The sequence below is a fragment of the Chrysoperla carnea genome, chromosome 2 (assembly GCF_905475395.1).
Source record: "Chrysoperla carnea chromosome 2, inChrCarn1.1, whole genome shotgun sequence".
Lineage (NCBI taxonomy): Eukaryota > Metazoa > Arthropoda > Insecta > Neuroptera > Chrysopidae > Chrysoperla > Chrysoperla carnea.
In genome coordinates, this window is record NC_058338.1 from 421,399 (window position 1) to 445,161 (window position 23,763).

General features: G+C 25.3%; 1 protein-coding gene across 1 annotated transcript in view; it reads right to left on the reverse strand.

The window, feature by feature from the left end:
- The window catches only part of LOC123294197 (steroid receptor seven-up, isoforms B/C), a 112,372-nt gene that overhangs the window by 57,382 nt on the left and 31,227 nt on the right, over window positions 1-23,763 (reverse strand). Inside the window, exons 3-4 of the mRNA XM_044875307.1 lie at window positions 4,404-4,702; window positions 3,338-3,596 (exon numbers count right to left, since the gene is read on the reverse strand). Coding sequence (XP_044731242.1) covers window positions 3,338-3,596; window positions 4,404-4,702 — 558 coding nt within the window. The remainder of the gene's footprint in view (window positions 1-3,337; window positions 3,597-4,403; window positions 4,703-23,763) is intronic.

Consider the following 23,763-nt stretch of genomic DNA (forward strand, 5'->3'; position numbering starts at 1 on the left):
TGTTCTATGTTCGTATCTAGACCTATTTGCTACAACAATCTACGAAAGCCTGTTTGTTTGTCATACATATTTATATATACAGGGTGTTTTTTTTTTGGACTCATGAAAAATATACTGCGAGATTAAGCACATCAAAACAAATGAAAAAGCTCTTTACAAAATTTCAATCTGAAAGCTAGTTTTTTTTTATTGTTAAAAAAAAGGTTAAAATTTCTGAGTAATTATTTAATCTAGTTTATTTTAAAATATTTTTCTTCTAAGAAAATACTGTTAAGAGAGATTCTGTTCAAAGTAAGAACCATCGACAACTTTTAGGTCTGAAAAGGTTTTTTTAAACTTGAGTTATTCACAAGGGTTGTTTTTCTGTTGATGCCACATTTTTGAGAAACCAAGGTGCCTATTCGATTGGACCATGCGTTCCTTACAAGTCTATCTTCCTTGAAATTTTCTTGTCTACAAATCGAGCGTGGGAATCTGGATTTTAGAAGGCGCAGACGAAGCTCAATTTGAACAGCTTTCTTAAAAAAGATACGATAATTTTGATATTAAACTAAGTTAGTTTGAATAATTGTGGAATTACTTTTAAAGTGACATAACTACTTTTAAAATTTGTAATAGACCATTTTTTTTGTAATAGACTCCAAAATTGGCACTCTGTATGTATACCCTATGTATTTCACATGATATGGTCCATGGTCCATGGTCCATCTATCTATAACCCATCATATGCATTGCTAGTTGCATATACATATAACAAGTTATTTAGTTTGAAATATATTCTCATAAAACATTTTGTGTCGAACAATGTTAGCTATTCATGCTACATTACACAGTACGCTAGGTATGCTAGGTACGCTAGGTACGCTCTTTAATGCTCCTCCCCCGTTCCTGTTGTAGCTGATATGTGATATGAGATGGCTGCCAATATGAATGAATGAATGAATATGGTTTTTATATTTTTATTCAAAAAGTTGTTTGATCAAGTTTTATTGTATGCACCGGATCGAATCAAATGAATACGTGTACGGTTACTATTTACATACGTGAACGGTTTTGGTTGATTTTTTTAGGAAACCGAATAGTTGGGAATAGCTAAAAATACACTGGATAAGAGCAGATGGAAGGAAGTGTTCGTAAGGGACGTGGAAGTAATTTAATCAAATTTAATTCTTTGAAGATATTTTATAATGTAAGAACTTACGAAAGGAACATAGTTTCTACCGGGTACCCACGATACCTCTCGTTCTCTATTTAAATTTTTTTCAAACTTATCAAATGCAGTTTAAGGAGTTCTAAGTACTATACACTTTTGTTGCACACAATGAATGCATCGGTATCAAAAAATGAAAGAGGAATTTTCGTCTTAGAATTGTATTTTCTACCTGATGCAACAAAATCGTACGATACTTACGTGACACCCTGTATATATTATCACTCAATCAGTGACTGACTCACTGATTCATCAACATCAAGTGGTGAGATATAATTTATTAGAATGAAATGTGTAATAAATATATTGATAGGTTTGTAGATCATGTAATGTATTGTTAATAATATAAAATATTACTTAACTTTAACTAACTTTTAACTAGAATACAAAACTAACAAACTAACTAACTATTAACTAACTAAGTAACTATACCCATCTATAACTATAACTAAATATTAACTATTTAATTCCAAACTAAATAATGACCATTTATAAAACTTATTACAACTAAATATGTAAATGATATAATTGTAATATGATATTGTTAAAAACAAATAGATATCAACCATACTTTATACAGGGTGGTAAATAAGTGTGGATATGGTTGAGCAACTCTAGTGGCGTAGCGAGAGTTAGGCAAGAGGGTGTATCATGCCCCGGGTGCTATTCACAAAGGGCGCAATAAGTGATCAAACTTATAACACCCGTTTCTTTTTGGTTCGGGGGTAAAAATCCAATTTTACAAGTTGTAAAAATATTTTTTCCCAAAGGAAATAACTCAATAATGGTCCTGAATATGAAAATCACGGATTAATGGCCCGAAAAGGCAAAATTAAATTCAAAGTAACCATATATAAGTCTCGTATTTTGTATAAAATATTTGTAGAGTTATTTGATTATGATAAATGATAAACTTTATATGCTCAGTATTTGAACAATTAACTATATTAGTTGTTTCATGTCTCCAATTTATAAAAATGTAGTATGTAGCACCCTGTAAAAATCTTCCAAGATGGATAAATTCGACTTAAGTATTCTTTAAAAAACTGTAATTAAGAAAAGTTTCACTTCAGTTTTCACTGATATCAATTTCTTTCAATAGTCACTCCAGCTTAAATATTTTTCCCCAAAACAAAAACCCAAAAATTAATGATTGATTTAAATTAATAATTTTGCTTTTAATTTTTAATTTTTAATAATTAATTATTGTTTTCGAGTTTTTATTGTTTTAAAATAATTTTTAAATTTTAATTTTTTTCGCACAACCATTTCGAAAGTTATCACTTGATAAACTTATCTTCCAAGATGCACTAAACGCACCACGCATTTTAAAGAACAAAATCACAATGCACTTTTTTTTATAAATTTATTAATTATCACTTTTTTTTTAAAATCACTTTTCTAAAAACGAACAAAAATAAAAAATAACGCACTACAAAATTAAAAAAAGATTTTACTTTACTTTTTCCAAAAGTTTTATTAATTTTTACAAAATTTATAACGTGGGATTAATTTTTACAAAAAAATAATAATAAAATTATAAATAAATAAATTAAAATAATTAATATTTACAAAAATAAATAATTTACGAAATATCACAAAAAAAATTTAATCGAAAAATTGGTAACTAATTTTGGGACTAGGTAGAAAATTCTATTAAAACGAGGACAGTTTTATAATTCTTCTAGAAATGAGTCGATGACTCAGAAATACATCTCCTAATTTATATTTGGTATACAAATATAGCACAACAGTGCGAAAGCCAAAGATTCTTTCAGAATATATCCTTTTATCAACAATAACTGGCCACAAAAATTGGCCACTTGCTTCCAGAAAAGGTTTATAGAGAGGCAAATGATAAATTTGAATTAGCCTATTCGCTACAATTTATCACTTGTCTCCCAAAATCTGAGAGGGAAACAAATGACAAATTAAATTTTGAAAATAATCAAGGATAGCGACCAGCTGGTGACCCCCCAAGTGATGGATGATGATTAACACCACCCCCCGATGTATTATTGGTTGCATAACACATCTGTTGCGTATAAACATTCTGTATTTTCGATAATCGATAATAATACGTTTCTGAGATCATAGAATCCGTAAATAATTCAGTGGCAATCTTACCTGTTGTAAATAACACGATTGCTTTTAAACATGAATATTCCGCTGAGTCCACATGTAACGCTTTTAATTTTTCTACTTGCTCTTGGAATATTCGTATATGATCCATAAATGCGACCACACGATCGGCGGCCATTGGTGATGCATGTAAGCCAGCTGCAGCCAGTAATGGGGCCACATGTAACGGCATCGAACATTGACTGGCATTTAATACAAATAATTCGGACCATACCAGTCGTAATAAGGCTACTTGATCGGTCACCTGCAAAATTAAATTCAATAAATTTTAGTATTAATATTTATTATGGCCCTTAAAAACTAAATCATCAACTTTCTGTTTAAGAAAAAGTTAAAAGTACGCGCACATCTCCTAAAAAAATTGAATGAAAACAATAGCTTTCTATCAGAATAATTTCTCTGGGAAAAATTTGAAAGAATTTTTTTTTTCAACATCATAATTATTGAATATGGTCTTTCGTAGATATATAATTAAAAACATAGGCATTGTGTGGCGTATTAAGGTCTGACCAGCCTATATGTTCATATATAACTTCAATAATCATCGGTGGACTGTTTGTGGTCTATTGATTCTATGGCCACGATCAAAATAAATTTATATTTTCACATTCAAACATCATTTAATAATCACGTAATCAAATTATTTTTAAATAGATATTTTAAAATTATGTAGAGGTTATGATTTACAAAATTACAGAATATTTAATATGCAAAATATGATTGACACATGTACAGAACGCGACTGAAGATTACTGAACGGTTGACGTGATTATTGACGGGGTTAGCATGATGGAAAAAGTGTATGAAGCCGATTTATTTTGAATAGCATGTGACGAACTAATAAACCAGTTGAAATCACTTAGGTCTTAGATAAAACAGCTCTTGTATAATAAGCATCGTATATTTTAATGTATAGTTATAGATTAAACCCAATATTCAAAGCTAATAATATTGTAAGCTAACAGACAGACAAACAGACAGACAGACGCACATATTAATAATAATAATAATACATTTATAGACAATAAGAGTTATTTAATACAACACATACCTGTAAATCCGGAAAAAAAGGTATATTCCTTGCCCATTCCACCGCACTAAATAATAGTCGAGCGGCCAGCTCACATATGTTATCAATACCCATAATATTGTTAGGTTGAATACATTGACCGTAACGTGACGTTGGATACGGTTCGGCACGTAACAGCAGACTAATGTACGATGATAGATATGAATGGCCATTTAATGTGGCTGCAGCCATGGCCGCATCTCCATTTGTTAACGTGAATTGACCAGGTAAGCCGGGTAAACCGGGCGGCTGAGATGGCGGCACACGTCCTCTTTGAACAGCTGAAAGTAAATTATGAAAAATACAAAAATTTTTTTAATTAAATCTCTTTCAAGAATTTGCCTCTTACTTTTGGATGGATAGAAAATTTTGGATCATTGCCCTTCAAAAAATACTTCAAAATATGTAAATGTATTGAAATCAGTTTATGTTCAGTTTTGGAAATATGTAATATCAGCAAAAAAATCAAAGCGAGTATGAGTAACAAAGTAAGTGCTACATTTATAATATACGAAGATACGGTAGGAACATAGTTCCGATCAGGTGTCCCACGACACGCTCGTTTTTTTTCTTTCAAAAATATGATTAATATAAAATAATTTTATTTAAAAGTAATAAATAGCAAATTAAATAAGTAAGTGTTGCTACGAACAAATTAATAATTAATAATAAATAAATGAATTTGAAATGGAATATTTATAATATTTTTTTTAAAATTATGAATTCAATAAATGAGTATATAATTTAAAGTGACACGTTTTAATAAATAAATAAAAGAATTTTAAAATAAATGTTTATAATTATTATTAAAAAATAAAAATTAATAAAATTAAATTAAATAGTGCATTAAATTTAATTGGTAGTTTTATTTTTATTTTTAAAACTAACATAATATTTTAAAATCTGTCATTAAAGTTATATTTTACTTAAGTCAAGTTATTATATAATTATAACTTGTAAGATGACTTAAAGGTTAATTTTAAGTAAACATTATTAAAAAGGTATAATTTAATTTTTATTACAGCTTATCAAATCAAATCAAAGACATAATTAATGTTTTTTTTAAGAGGGGATGGTGTAAAATTTGAAAAATTCTTTAAGCATTATTGAGTCATAAATTAAAAATTGAATTTGTAAGCTAACTATAAGGAAAAATAATTAAGCCCAAAGTTGTCAAAGGCAATAGAAGACATTCGCCTTTGATTTGGTTAATTATCTCGAAAATTACGACTCAGATCGAAATTTGGTATGCAGCTATTTTTTTCGTCTTTAAATGCATTTGCATGAACCGCATAATTTGTTCTCATTCCATATCTTTATAATATTTAATTGCATATAAATTTAATGATAAATAATTTAAGGAAAAAAAATGTAATAAGTTTAGTTTTTTTGGATTAGGTTTGATAGGTTTGTAAGGTAATTAGCTCATAACCAGTTAACCTTCAGAATAAAATAGCGAACAAATGAGTGCTATGATACATCAAATTTAATGATCATAATGTAATATTTATATTAGTTCAGATCGTAGAGAATGCGTAAACTATGTGAATTCTCTTTGACGAATAATTAAAAGTAAAGCTGCCATTCAAAGATAAAAGTTTAATATTTTATAACTGATTATAAATCAAATTTTAAAATTAAAGGCGTTCTTTTTTTAAGTCATAGAAATTATTTATAAAAAAAAATTCAAAGGAGTGACGTGGATTTGAACAGCCAACCTTCCAATTAGCAGTCCGATGTCATAGCCATGCACCATAAATATTATACCCGGTATTACGGAGTTCGTTCGTATAATTTCATTATCGGAAGGTATACAAAACCAATAGCTGACTATCTTTGAAGATGAAATTCACCAAAATAATATAATTAATAACTAATATAGTAAATTATAGACATGAATAATGATTTTATTATGCGTTTAAATTCATATTTTAATGCTCTTTTATGCATTTAAAAAAAAAATAATATTAATAATAAATTGGTATTCAAAGTAATTAATTTTTATTTAAATGCATTTTAACATTTACGGTTTGTTTCCATGATAAATGATCAAAAGAACGGGTTTGAATCAAAAATACCCTGTCAATTTCTAATAAATTTATATCTAATTAAAAAGTTATATTCTTTCAAAACAATCTTTAATTTAGTTTAAAATTCTAATTTTAATAAATTTTTATTTGGATTTGAACAAGAATCAAATTAGATTTAAAATAAATGTTTGTAATTTATGTAAAGTGTAGAATGTAGATACCTGTAATATCAACATTATTTAAATAATAAAATTATATTGTTTAATGATTTATTATAAAAAATAAACGTAGGCAGATATTTAAATGAATATGTTCACAGTACACTTGATTATCTATCATTCGTCGTTATATTATTGTTGATAATCAAGAAATTGACATTACAACAAATTATATTTTATCAAATAAATAAATAAATAAATAATATAAAAATATTACTTATCATTTATCATTTTTATATTAATAATATGATGTGTTTATATATTTGAATATTATTTTAATAATATTTAAATTTATTTTATTGAGGATTCAAACCATAATGAATTCAATTTATCATTGATACAAACCTTTTTTTTTTAACACCATTGATCGATTTAATTAAAAATATACAAAAATTTGTGGTAGAGTTCTTACAAGTTATTTTCTAAAGTAGTTCGGCTGTCACGTGCTAGTTAACTAGTAAACTAGGTAATTTGGGTGACGTAAATGTAAGAAAATGCTTAAAAAATATCGTAAGCTAGGCAATTTGTAGGACACAAATGTAAAAAAAGCGCCAGAAAGTACAGTTTTTTTGCATAAACACAATCTGTGATAAATTTTCTAGTACTATGTTAAAAATCATAGTTTTAAAATGAAAAAATTCAAAACTTTAAGGTTTAAGAATTGAGGAAATAAAATCACTTGTATATTGTTTCAATTTAATTGATTTAAAGTGTATTTGTACCGTTTTTTATAAATGAACAAAAGATATTTTTAATAAAAATAATGTTAGTATTATAATATTATTCATATTCATTTCTTGTATCTTGTATCTTGTAGTTTTGTATCTTTAGATAGATATCTGTTAAGAATTGGTCATAGATATCATTAATCATAAGATCTTGAACAGACAGACAGACAGACAGGTAGATAGACATGCAGCAAGCGGTCTATCATGGTCTGAAGTCTGTACTGTACGTATACAATACAAGATCATTTATATCGATTCAAAAACAGACATTTGAATTAGCATTGATTGGCTTTTACTAAGACTTTATGGCTTTACGATACCTTTAAACATCATATAATATATTTTATTAAATATGGAGAAAGTGGACCATAGACGTGATAAATTTATACTTCTTAAGATTGCAAGAGCTCCGGGGCAATTTTGCATACATAAATTGGACTAAGTTTAAATCAATTCTAAAAATTTTGGGGGTGGGGGGTTGCTCGATTATTTAAATAAAGAAATGACTTCAAAAGTAGATTATATTGAACATTAGTCTCATGGGAAAACGGTAGATGCTACACTAATTAAGGATGTATGAGCACACGGTAGTGGGGACACAAAATAAAGAATATATATATTTTCAATTTTGATGATGAATTTTGTTATAACTTGACACTATTTTTGATATCTGGAGTAATTTTGAAAATATTGAAAATTGAAAATTTTGTTTAATTATTTTTCGTCTACATTAATGAAGTTATAACCCAATTCATCATTAAAGTTAAAAATCAGGTACAAATAATTTAAACTCTAAATCTATCGTACTACCATAAATAAGATAAAAAATAAAGAACGTCTATGGACTACTTTAATCAGTACAATTGATTGTAAAGGATCCAATCTCATAATAAATAAGGTACAAATTTTTCAATTTCACTTCCAACCCAACACAAAACAATAATACAAACATATCATGCTTTGTATACATACCCTGTACATACTTAAACTTAAGTATTTCTTGTTGTTACTTAACTTAAGTATTGTTCTGTCATTTTTAATAATTATTGTTATTTTTATTTTTATAATAAAAACTATTAATTTTTTATATTAATCATTAATTTTTATAAACTAGCTGTACTTAATACGCGGCGTTAGCATGGTAAATTTCACAAGCCATGTTTTTTTTGAAGTGAAAATTCTAGACGATTTTTGGAAAGGGAAAAGCTTATGGAGTTGCGTCAGTAACATGCTATAAATATAAGCTACAGATAAAACATCGTAACCTAGGAAATTAAAACTTTTTTCAATCGACAAAACGACACCTTTGTAATAATAATTAAAGCTGTACAATTAACTATTAACTAAATGATTCTGATATTTTAAAATTCTACCATCAGTACAAAAGCAATGTGTATTTGAAATAAAAAGATATCTATGATATTATATAAAGTTAAGTAAAATTAACTTTAATTGTTTTTTTTTTTTTTTATATTAAAAATAATTAATAATAAATGTTTAGTGAGTTAAAGTTAAGTAAGTTTGACTTTTGTACAATCTTGAAATGAAATTGATAGTTATTCATTTTTAATTATTTATTTATTTATTTTTAAAATAAAATACAACAAAGTGACTTAACTTTAACTAATTATCTTAGTTTTAATTAATTATTTATTAAAATGAACATTAATTCATTATGATATGAGTTAATAATGTTTTAAAAATAAAATTAATAAAAGTTTAAAAGTTAAAGTCTAGTTGGTAGTTATACTACTTAAGGAAGTATAAGCACGGTAATGGGGGCACAAATTTAAAAAATAAATTCTTTTAAGTTTGATGGTGAATTAATCAGATCAGAGTTGATAATCAGAGTTGAAAATAAGATAAAAATAATTTCAATCCTAAATTTAGTTTGCTCGCTAAACTTTTAAAATATGTCATTTTTTGTGATTTCTCTATAAAAGCAATGTATTTTATATCGATTTTCAATAAAAATTTGCCTTTTGTACTCAACGGAAATTTTAAGAACATACCTATAAACAAATTTTGAGCCTTTAATGCAATATCCATTAATGCAATATTAGGTATTATTTACAAATTATTATTAAAAAATACAAGCAATTTATCTCAAAAATTACTCGTGTCGCCAATTTGTACAAAAATCATTTGCTTTGACATTCTCAAGTCATATTTAGGTGTTATATAGTATTTAAACATTTAATTCAGTTAGTTGTTACTTGTATACTTATTTGTTGTTATGATTTAATGCAGTGTAAGTAATAAATTAATATAAAATAGTATTTATTATTTATATTAGACCGGATATTTATATAAATGATATCTATTGAATTAAATACAATGTTATACTTAAGTAAAGTGAGTGTTGCTGAGTTAGTTAGTTAGTTAGTTAGTAATGTTAGTTAAACTTGACTTAAGTTAAATGTATCATATTTAAGTATGTGTTGTTGTTGTTATATAATATTGGTCGCTATTCAATAAAGTGTAATAATAATAATAAATATATAACAACACACTTAACTTATATTACATTACTTAAGTTAAGTAATAACTTTAAAATGCATTCAACCAACCAACCACAGAGTTTTAAAAGTCAATGATGTAGTTATATATAATAATGTCACCTGTTACTGTTAGTTTTGATAGTTAACCTTACTATATTAACTATACTTAGTAGAGTTAAGTTGACTTAACTTAACTTAATTTAACTATACAGGGCGTTCTGTTATTAACTGCAGATCGTTGGCCTACAGAAAAAGCTCATAAAAATGAACAAAAAAGTTCCTTACCAAATTTCGATCTGAGGCCAGATTCGGGAGATATGCCTATGGGAAAATAGAAAGATTTATGAATTTTCGAAATCCATGTAAGTGCAGTTTATTGTAACAGGCTCCCCACTTAAAATACTCATTCTATAAATATATATTTCACATTGATAATGTTTTAATATTCATCAATTTAAATCATTTGATAATAAATCAGATATGTGAGAATGTATATTTGTGTGTAATTAATTATAAAATTGATTACTTTCAATTTTAATAATAATCATATTTTTAATAAATTTAATATCAATTCAATATATAGATATACCTATCTATCATTTTATTTAGTTTTATTAATTGTACTTAAATAGTTATTTATTTATTTATTTGTTAATTAAATAAATAATTATTATATTTATTTATTTATTCTTTTTAGCTTAGCAATAATTATTTATGCTTAAGTTGCTAACAAATAAAACACATAATTATATCACATGTATAGTATGATGCATCATGAAAGAAGGTTCACTTTGAGACATCACAAATACATCATTTTTTCATCAAACCATTCATTTATTTTCCGTAATTACAGGAATTATATTCCTCACGGGTCGAACTAGTAATGATAATAATAATAAAATATTGTGCATCTGATTTGATATAATAGTAATGCTTTAGGCTTTAACACACTTCAACTTAGTTGTAACTATGTCATCCATACTATCTATACAATTATAGAAGTCAGTCTATAGATATCACTGCATTCACTGTTGATAGTGACTGTGACTGTGTATCACTGGTATCACTAGTGGTGACTGACTGCATCATGCACCTGTTCACTGGTCTAATCAAGCGGCAAATCACTTAAGTACTTCTATCAAGTGTGTGAATATATCACTAACCACATCCATACACATGTATGCATGTTTTAATTAATCATTCAATTCATTTCATTTATTACTGATTACATTAATTATTAAATACATCATGTTACTTCCATAAATATATGTTTTTGAATCAATTTTATTTACTTAAAATCTATTTGAAATTTTAATTTAAGTACTTTTTAAGCCCGAATCAAAAAAAGAGTGTTACAAGCTTGACCACTATGTATGTCTGTCCGCCTGTCTGTGTATCTATGTGTCTGTATGTCTATCTGTGGCATTATAGCTCCTAAATGGATGAAATGATTTGTTAAATTCGTTTCAAGTGTGAGTTTAGGGTTCCGGAACAACTAAAAAAATGAGATGATCCTCAAAATCGGCTCAGTATGGAGAAGGCTTCAAGGAAAAAGATAATTTAATGAAGAGTATTCTTAGATATGTTTAAAGGGCTCATAACTGGTAAAGGTGGCAGATTAAGGGATCATAATTTTATCACTTCAGCTTCAGAAGGTGACCAGAATTCTCAACCGAAAGAGAAATAATAAAATGTAACATTAATACTTGTTGGTAACTATAATATGAATATTTTTGCAAGTTGATTAAAGTGTTTGCCGCTTATATTAAATCTGTATAAGTAACATTTATATGTTTATGTTAAAACAGGTTTTGATTCCAGGAAATGCAATGAATTTATGCATTACACTACACAAATACACTTTACTAGTGTACATTACACTATACTATACTTTATAGTTTGTGTTCGTGTAATAGTTTTTTATTTTACACTTCATAACAATATTCTTCACTTTAGTTCACTTCTCTTCGCTATCTAATAGATTCATTTGTATAGCTAGGTGTCCCTAGGTACTCTAGGAACCTAGGTTTACTGTACTTAGTACTGTACAGTTTATCTACTTCTAAAACTAATACTTTTCTATTCAAAATAAGATTCCGATGATATGACTCCACATCTGTATTGTAATTTAAAATGAGATATTTAAATCATATGACTTTAATTTTTCCTGCAATAAAATAATAAAAAATAAAAAAATGAATTAATTACATGTAATTATAAAATATATTCATGCAATAAAGTTAAGTAAAACAATTAACTTGACTTAAAGTTAAGTACTAAAGTTATGATTATGATATGAACACTTGAAGCTATTTAAATAAAAATGATTATTTTTTAATAAGTATCATTTAATATTTAGCTACAAAACATATATTTTCACACGTAATAAGCACACTTTTAAGCTTTATAAATATTATTAGTTAAGTATTCAACCTTGAATACAAATCAATCAATAATATCTAATTATTATAAGTAACAGTCAACAATTATAAATATCTATTTATTATTATTATTATTATTATTATTATTAAGTAAATGACAACTTTATTTATTTTATTAAATACGTCCTGTTCTTTATGGAAGACATTGTATTTATTGCTATTAGTAAAGTGTCTTCATAATTAAACATACTTAATTTTGTTTTATGCTAGAATTGTGTATTTTTTTAAAAATATTTTTATCAAAATTTTGATTTATTTTCGTATTGCAGTGAAATCCAATATAATAAGTTCGGTCCAAGTTTAATAAGTTAAATGCCATTTAAAAAGAAAAAGAAAATTGATTATCTTTTAATAATTTTAAATGTTAAATTAATCTAAACATAAAAGTTTATTAATGAATCTATTTCATGTCAGCCATTAATAAAGTTAAAAGTTTTTTTATTTTTTTTAGTTAAACATTCTTTTTAAATATTTGCAAATGTTGTATCATTAATTATTGTTTTATAATTATTTAACACATTGGTACAAGGATTTTAAAAAGTTACGGATCAATACATGATTGGATATTCTCCGTGAGAGAAAAAATTGTAGTTTAGAAGCTCCTGCTGAAATTTTTCCGGTGAAATGACCCTACCAAGAATCATGTTTAAAAAGATGCTCCTATTTTATTTATTTCTATACAAAGTTAGTATCCAGCAATGTCGTACATATTTGATGGTGCAGGGGTGTGACACCAAGGGTTGTGACATCCATATTATCACCAGTACCGCGCAAAACTGACACCATGTTGCTTAAACTTATTTTTACACATAGGAGAATCTTTTGGGTCATTTTACCCGAAAAATTTCAGCTTGAGCTTGTAGTCTATTTTATTTGGTTCCCAATAAAAGTATTGGTTTCAAATAATTTTTGATATTTTTAGTGCATTATTTGATATGATTAATATTTCTCAACATAACACGACGTAATATTTTTCCATATAAATACAATTATTAATTTTAATAAATAAATAATTAATATTATAAATAAAGAGTGTTTTCTATTTAAAATGATAGATTTACCCAAAAATAATTATATTATCACTTCCCAGCGAAACTGAAACTTGGTTGACAGTATATTTTAAACACATTGGACATTGAAAAGTCTTTTAAATTAGATAAAAAATTTGTATGAAATCTGAAATTGTATAAATTGTTTTAATTCAAGTTTTAAAGTTCTATCCTTTTCAATGTAAAACCCTCGTTAATAACTAATAATTATGATATTTATTACGCGTATAAATACATACATGCATACATTCATACATTCATTAAATATCTTTATTTATATTTTTATAAATTTATTCAACCATGGCCCCATTTTCTTTGATTCGACCGACTCAAAGTAAAAACCAAATCAAATTAAACAAAATGCAAAAATTATAAAAAACTATGAATTTTCTTTATTTTTATTTTAAATATTTTTTCCTGATCATAATTTTTTTTTTAAATATATTTAAATAAATCAGGAAATAATTTTATTGCCTAATTAAAAAAACATTAAAATAGTAAAAATTAAAAAATTATTAAAAAAAACAATAATAATTTAATTGATTTACAAGACAAGTTTACTAAATAATCTTTTAATAAAATTTATTTATTTAAAATAATTTGCATATGATTTTTATTTGATAGTAAAGAAGAATAATAACTATTAATAAAAGTTCCGTTATGTTTTTATGGAAAGTTGAATATGGTTTGAATCTTTACTTAAGTTAAGTACTTTTAATAATCTTAAGTAATAGTAGGTATTAAAATACACATAAATCAATTAATTATTACTATAATTGATTTAATTCGATTAGTGTATCATTTAATTTATGAATATGATTGGTTTGAATAATCCAAGAGGCCCAGGTTCGAGTCCTGTTCATTTTTATACAAAGTTCTCAATATTAATTTGATTATAAAGCTTCCTTTCGCAGTCAGTAAATAAAAAAAACTTGTGTTAGAAATATGTTGAAATTAGTTAAAATGATTTTAATTATTCTGACGGATTAAGTAATCTAATTATTATTTTTTAAATAAAAACTTTTGAAAAGTTTTTCAGATGAATATGTTAACATGTTAGTTAGCATGTTAAACATTTTAACTAAACTTAAAACAATCACTTGATTAAATATCGTGAGAAATAAATATTTTAACAGCTAATAAATAAATAAATATAGCTTACTTACTTATAATACTTTTATATAGTTTTAAATGCAAATAAATATCAATTTAAAAAGTTTAATCTTTAATCATCTAATTCAATCGATTCAATTCACTTTGAATTTGAATTAGAAAGTGTTAAAATTATATTTATTTATTTTTATTTTATTATTAGTTTATAAAAAAAAATAAAAAGAAAAAATCACATCATGTATCATTTTAATATCTATACCTACAATATGTTACAGACTAACTATTTAGTTATTATCTTATATATTATTACTCTAGCAAGGTTTTTTCTGTCCTATCCTCATCTTTCTTATTCATTTATCAAATTTAATTATTCACTCTTCATTTTTAAGCTTATTATGTCTGGATTTGACAAAAAATATACTCACAGCCTGAAAATTAGAACGAAAAAACATCATAATTGCTTTTTTCCTTAAAACCTTTTCCAAAGTGATCCGATTTTGAGTTTGTTTGGGTACAGAACCCTTAATTGCCATTCAATTACCTTTCATACGACTCAAAAAAAAATCAAAATCGGTTCATTCGTTTATGCGCTAGCATGCCACAGGCAGACATATAAACAGACACACACACATAGCGATCAAAGTTGTAAAACCCCTTTTTTTTAGTTCAGGGGTTAAAAATGAATAGAATTGCACGGTATCAACTAGTATAAAATTTAGATATCAAATCTTTGAACATTCTGTAAAAAAAGCAATTTAAAACTCTTTTTATTTTTGTACAAGAATAACGAATTAAAAAGGTGTAGTTATCGTGTAACACTGTAACGTGTAACTTGTACCTAATACTTGTAAAAGTAATTTCACATCCAATAATTGTCTATTAAAAAAAAATTGATTTTATTATCAAAATTTATTTATGTGCACAAGTATGGACCTCTAAAAAAAATAAAACTTTAAGAAGCTATATACTATAGAAATATAGAAACAAGTTTTACTTTTTTAATTTTATGACTGTGTTTTTACGACCCAACAAACATATACATATTTTAAAAGAGTTTTTAAAAACTGACCAACGATTATATGGGAGAACTTGAACTTTTACTTCCATGCTAATCAATAAATTTGAAGGCTTCAAACAATTTTATGTTGGTTTGTGAATAATATTGAAATCGTTTTCGACAAAAAAAAAAGTAAATATAATTATGGAAGTAACATGATGGTAATATATTTAATATTTTGTTGAGTACGTCCACATAAATTAGATACTTAAAATTCGTATTTCACGCTCAATGATCAATAAAATTGCTTCACACGGATTCGAAAAAATTAAGTCAAAAATTTAGAATCCATTTTTCATTACACGTTTTGATAAAAATTTCGAATGAAATGGTATTTCTAAAAGATATCTATGGTATCCATAAAAACAGCAAATTGTAAATAATCTTTCAAAAGATTTGTAATATCTGAGTAAATCTCTCATCACGTGACAATTAATGACGAATGATGCGAGTGCTGACGGATTAAGTTGTTCTTAAATTTATAAATGAATAAATCACTAATTTAAAAAATATAAATTATTTAAAAAAAAACTGTTTGTAACAATTATAACGACTTAGTTTTTAGGAATAAAAAACCTCGTGAGCAGCAGATCTCTATACATAAAGTCATATTTCCTCCTCAATATATTTTTAAAACATACTTTTCGGTTTAAATCCTACAGCTCAATTTGGAAAGATTGAACAAAAATCCCACATACATAAAAACATTCAAAAAGCAGTTTTCCCCTGAAAATCCTTCCCTCTCCAAATAGATTAAATCAGCTCATCCCTTCTTATTACATCGGTCCTCGTTGTAAAAGTCCCTATTTACCGACATTCAACTCGTTTAAATTTATACGCGATATGCCACACACATTATTCCCGTTGACCTTCAATACAATGCATAAGTCTATATGTTGGTGGTAAGATGACTTAAAATAAATTCACGTCAAAATCACGTTCTTACTAAAAAACTAATCTTAAAGTTACAATCTAAATGACGTCAAAACATATCACAAAGTTGATGACATCATTTTGACAAAAACATAATAACAAACAAACAAACCCAATTATAAAATTTGGTGGTTCATTGCACTTTTGAGGACAACCTTTATAGACATGGAAATAACTACCTAGGTACGTAAGAACTGTTTTTATTTGAACTAACGTAATTTTGGAAAAATTGGGCGGTTTTTTCATACCATCATGAGCATTTATTTTATGAATATAGACAAATGTTATTTGAAACTTTTCTTTTTCAAAATTTTAAACAGAATGACCACTTAAAAATTGTTTATTTTCACAAAATTTCAGGATCATTCAATAAAAATTATTTTAAAAGCTTAAGAAAATAAGCGAGTTTAAGATAAAAGTGTTTTTCTCATCACTTCAGTCAAATCGTAAAAAAAAACACAAATCAGGTGGCTTCGTTATACTTCGGTTATATCCGTAGATACACAGTATTTCCGAAACCCCGTATAATTTAAATTATTAACTTCCAGCGAGCACTTTTGATAGGTTTTCGTTATTTTTGTGTTTTATTTCCAGGTCTATAAATTCACTACGTATTTCTTAGAAAACTTTTAAAAACTAACTAAGTTAGTTGGATTGTTTTTTTTTATTCCTTGTTCAAAAAAAAATAAAAAATAAAAGTTATTATTTTGATAGACTGCCATAGCAGCCAGTCCAGTATTTTGTGGACCTTGTTTTGACTTTAACACTTTTTTTTTATTATTATTATTATTTCAAAAATAATATTTCTTAAAAGTCCATTAAAAAAATAAATCATTTTTATGAATGTTCAAGGAATGTACGTACGCACAGCACACACTATGAGGATCGTAAAATCGTTGTCAAATAATCGAAATATTTTATAGACTACTCCTGCCCGCTCCTAGAGGATAAAATACCTAAGAATAATGTGATCTTATCTTTTTAAAACTTTTCACTTTAAAAATAGATTTCAGAATGTTGATATCTTGAGTTGGGACTTTTATCAAGTGTATGAACTATAGAAAGTTTGTATATCATTTATTTCAGGATTCTCTGTCCTTCCCCATAGCTCCCACTTCTATATATAGTGTGATCAAATAAAAAAAAATGGCGTCAATTGTTAGATAATTCTGAGTTCGGAGAAAAAAATTGAATTTAGTAGATCATTATGATTCAAATTGAAGAAATTAAAATCTAACATTTTTTGATGGTCGGAAAGGGTCCAAAAAAAATGGTAAAGTGGCCTAATCCGGTCTTTCGCGTCAGACACCCTCGGCTTGAGTTAAAAATAAAAAAGCGTTTAATAAGCTTAGGCGCCGTAAAAAGGCGAAAAAAATGAGCTGCGAATGAACCCGATTGGTCCATCGATGTCCCCACAAATTGCAAAAAACCATCGATTTTGCTCGAAATTTCAAAACTTCATAACTCTTGTTGTTTTAAAGATTCAAAGCTGAGATTTAAATGGATTGTAGCTTTTATGCCCATGATAAAAGTTATAAATTATGTATAATTATATATAATTATATGTAATTATATATAATTATATATATTTATATATAATTATATATAATTACATATAATTATATATAAATTACATATAATTATATATAATTACATATAATTATATATATTTATATATATTTATATATAATTTCATATAATTATATATTATTATATATAATTATATGTAATTATATATAGTTATATATAATTATAAATAATAATATATAATAATATATAATTATGTTTAATTATATATAATTATATATAATTACATATAACTATATATAATTATATATAATTACATATAATTACATATAAATTACATATAATTATATATAATTACATATAATTATATGAAATTATATATAATTATATATAATTATATGTAATTATATATAATTATATATAATTACATATAATTATATATAAATATACATAATTATATATAATTATATATAATTATATGTAATTATATATAAATTACATATAATTATATATAATAATATATAATAATATATAATTATATATAATTATATGAAATTATATGAAATTATATATAATTATATGTAATTATATATAATTATATGTAATTTATATATAATTATATATAATTATATGTAATTATATATAATTATATATAATTATATATAATTATATATAATTATATATAGTTATATGTAATTATATATAATTATATATAATTAAACATAATTATATATTATTATATATTATTATATATTATTATATATTATTATATATAACTATATATAATTACATATAATTATATATAATAATATATAATTATATGAAATTATATATAAATATATATAATTATATGTAATTATATATAATTATATATAATTATATATAATTATATATAATTATATATAATTATATGTAATTTATATATAATTTTTTTTACCCGGGTAGCAAGAATAATCCTAGTTCTTCCATAAGTGACTGTTGTTGTTATAATGTTACACAACTTTTGTCTCTTAACAATTGCTCCCATTACTCCTATCCTATTTTTAATGTTATAATTTAAAATAATAGTAATTTAAAATTAATATTTTAGTATCTTTTACTAAAGATAAGAGGTTGGCACTTTAGTAGGTATTATTTTACAAAAGTCCTGTTTTTTGCATTCAGCTGCGGTTTGCAAAAAGTATACATTCGATCTTGCTGAAATTGTGTGTGATACTTCATGGGCATAAAAGCTACAATCCATTTAAATCTCAGCTTTGAATCTTTAAAACAACAAGAGTTATGAAGTTTTGAAATTTCGAGCAAAATCGATGGTTTTTTGCAATTTGTGGGGACATCGATGGACCAATCGGGTTCATTCGCATCTCATTTTTTTCGCCTTTTTACGGCGCCTAAGCTTATTAAACGCTTTTTTATTTTTAACTCAAGCCGAGGGTGTCTGACGCGAAAGACCGGATTAGGCCACTTTACCATTTTTTTTGGACCCTTTCCGATCATCAAAAAATGTTAGATTTTAGTTTCTTCAATTTGTATCATAATGATCTACTAAATTCAATTTTTTACTCCGAACTCAGAATTAAATAATTCAAAAAGTTAATTTGATCACACTAATAAATGTAATTTGTATTATAATTAAAACTAACCATTATACATTTATGTATGTATATATATTATTGAAGTAATTGAATCGAACATCAATAGTTTTGAATCAATTATTTGATCAATCTAATGAATAGAATTATTATTAATAAATACTGTGTGTTTAATTAATATTGAAGGTAGATTATACAAATAATTAATATTATTATAGTAAAATATAATATCTCATAACGTAAATCAATGATTATCATTCGTAAATAACTTGTTATACAATATTATAGTTTCAAACATATAATATTACATGTTGAAGAGGTAAAGCTTTGAATACACAAAGTAATATACCTTGAATCGAACAACTTGATGTACCTTGAATTATATTCTTATATGTATTTTCCCGGGTTTTTTAAGTATAGGAAAGCAAAATTTAAGTAGGGAAAGAAATAGGTATCTTGTGAAAATGAGTATTGAATGTAGGGTTTTCAATGTTTCAAACATTGTTTTTCCAAAAGTTCATTGTAGCCATTACATGATTAAAAAATCGATGTTGGTGATTCAAGGTATATTAGAGGGTTTGAACTATAGTATATGATGATGTTGTACCAAGGTATACATATATTTGTCACACTAAAATCGTTTTATTTTTAATGATGATTTTAGATGTCACAGCAATCAATGCGTGGTCAGACCAGCTAGTAGTATTTAGTATAAAGTTTAAACACCCTAAAATCAATGTTAACAATATAGTTAGTAGTAACAGGTATCATAGAACATAGAACATAGAACATATTATAGATAATAGATAATAGATAGATATAGATGATACATTATATTATTGTTTGATAGGTAATATAATAATAATTATTATATCGTGTACCATTTATCACAATTGTAATAATATATTACTTTATTAGGTACATGTGTACTTATGTACCTTAGTATGTATAGTTAGTTGAAGTGGGAGTCATAGTAAATATATTAACAAGTACATACAATATATGTGTGGGAGTGTAGAACCATTCATATACACGGTGTTCAGTTACAACCGCACGCTTTTATTTGCATAAGATACTAAATAAAATTCTAAGACGAAAAGTTCTCTTTCATTTTTCTATCCGATGCACAGATTGGTAGCTATTAATAATTAAAATAGGCAATCAATCAGAAGCATTGTATTTAAAAATGAAAATCATTCGACTCTGACTGAGATTGATTAATTAATTAATTTTGATAGATTAACAATAAATAAATAAATAAATTTTATTATTAATCTATCAAAAATCATTAATAAGTCTGTCAAAAGAGTGCGGTACTTGCAGGACACTCTATATAAATATATGATAGTTATTACAGTAATGTATATCAATTTGTGTACATAATTCATACATAGATAGGTTTGTTCTTTTTGTACCAGTTCAGGTGTATATTTATCTACACTAACTATGTACACAGAAAGTGTACTTAGAAATGGATACGATGATGGTAAAGTATGATGGAACAAGCATTCCATCTCTATTTTACATTTTATTACAAAAAGAACATAATAACATATTATAATATGAGTAAAATTAATTATTTTACAAAGAGTTATAACTCATATGAGTTAGGAGTTATGAGTTATATCAATTATACATACTACCTTATCAACTACTAGCAATTATTCGATCACTTCACTGGACAAGTTTTAGTTAATAGTTTTATGGTTGATCCAACAATTATCCCTCTGTTCTAATAAATTTACAATGTGACTGACACTACACGCAAAAGAATATCTTCCTCGATGCCGGATTTATAATCTTAAAATGTATCTAGAGTCAAATTGCATAAAACAAGTTATTGGAAAATGATAAAATAAAGAACCTTAGTTATAAAGTAAATTGTGACTGACACTACCGTGGATTACAAAATAGTTGTATTTTAAAAGAAAATTTTAGAAATCAATATTACAGGACCCAAGATAAAAACTTCGAAACCATTTTAAAAATATACAAATGTTTTTCTTTTGAGTACAATTAATAAGAATTAAACAAGTCACTGAAAGCTAAAAGTATTACAGGGTTAGGGACCATACTAAAGTATTTTTACGAACCAAAAAACCTCAAAATCGGTTCATCCGTTTAGGGGCTACGATGCCACAGGCAGATACACATAGCGGTCAAGCTTATAACACACTTTTTTTGGTACTGGAGTTGAAAAATAAATTTACAATTCAAATTTTTTGGAATGCGTTGCTTTAAAATAGAATTAAAATAATTTGAGTAATATTTCGCAATATTTGAGTAATCGTATCATATTAAATTTAAAAAAAATTGAACTGTAAATAATTTTAGAAAAAAATATATATATTTATTGACCTTCTTTGAAACAAAACAAAAAAATTTATATACAATCATAATGTAATGTATATGACTAATAGAATTCAGACCAATAACATTCTGAATAATTATAAAATTAAATAAATAGTAACAAAATCAGACAATTACAAAACTTGTGTTCCCTTATATTACTTATAAATACTAAGAAATTTCAAATTTTTTAAAACTTTTTTTTTACCACTCCTATTTAATTAGATTGGATCAATCCTACGGGACTAGAATTAATGATAAAGCTGTAGATTTCTATTTTCAGTATGAAAACAATTTATTTTTCTATCAAAAATTATTAGTAAAAATAGTAATAAAAATAATTTCGTAGTTTGAAATGAAATGGATTGCTTGCTTGTGTTTGAAGTATGATAAAAATGAATAAAAACAATTTAAAAATATTTTAAATATAAAAGATTTTTAAATCGATCATACATGAGCATTAATAACATACTAAAAGGTTCAGTTGATACATTACTTAACTACTTAGCACATCTCTATCACTGAATTCAATTTTGTACTAGAATGTTGCGTGAGATGAAAAGTAAAAACAAAAATGAAGAAATATTTGATATTTAAGCGGTTAAACGGTTTAGCAACCAAATAATCTCTTCTTCAGCAAACGTTAATTCCCTAGAGTTTCGAGTTAACGCATGTTTCGAAAGTATTTTTAGCCAAATATCTACGCTTATAATTCTCTAAGCACAGATTGCCATTTAAGAGATAAATGTGGAATTGGAATTTTATCCCAAATTTTTCTTTCACAAACGATTATCGATGGAATATTTCGTCTTTTTTATTAAGTTGAATATTTTCGCTTCCAAAATTCTGAACATTCTAGTACAAGACACCAAAAAAGCGACACATTTAAACAACCATAAAAAAAAAAACAAACTACATTAAGTTTACATGAATATAGATATGTATTTTGGTCATGAACCATAAATAATAATATTATCTATCCATATATACTCAATAATATTTATAATTTAATTGATTACTGTACTTTACTGTATTACAGTAAAACTGTAAATAAATAAAATAAAATAAAAAGATTCATCTTACAAAATGAATCTTTATCTTGTTGTTCTTACTAAAATCAAGACTATTATACATTCAATTCAATTCAAAGGTTATAAAACTTAATGCTGAGACTGATAGCAAAGAAATAAACAAACAAATTGCGTTGTATGAGACTTTTAGTAAGCAGATTAAGAATTTCACTTTAATTGGGATTTGAAGAAAAATTTATTTTATCATAATAGTTTTAAAGTGACAGACAGTTTTAAAAGAACTTTTCAAAATAGAAACGAAAATGCCCGACAATAAAATGTTCGTAAAAGATCGTATAACGTCATAATGTCAATTAATAATTGTATATAATGTATACTATTCAATTAACATTATTACGTCACAACGATGCTTTAGGTACAGTTTTTTGTCGGGTAATTTCGTTTCTCTTTTGAAAAGTTCTTTTAAAACTGTTTGTAACTTTAAAGTTATCATAAAAAATGTAAAAAATAAAAAGAGTTTTGTTATAATCTTTCAAATTGGTTCAAAATTGCAATTGCAGTTTGTTGAATTCATTGATAATGATAGACATCTAAAAATGCACCCTTGGGCACAATTTTAAGACCATGAAAATATTTTTTATTTTAGAGATATCATAAAATTTTCAATTTAATTTTTCAGGATGAAAATTATAACTTGCTATCAGGAATTGAATAATAAAAAATATATAAAAATTAAAGATATTAAATATCTTAAAAGAGATTCGAATGATTTG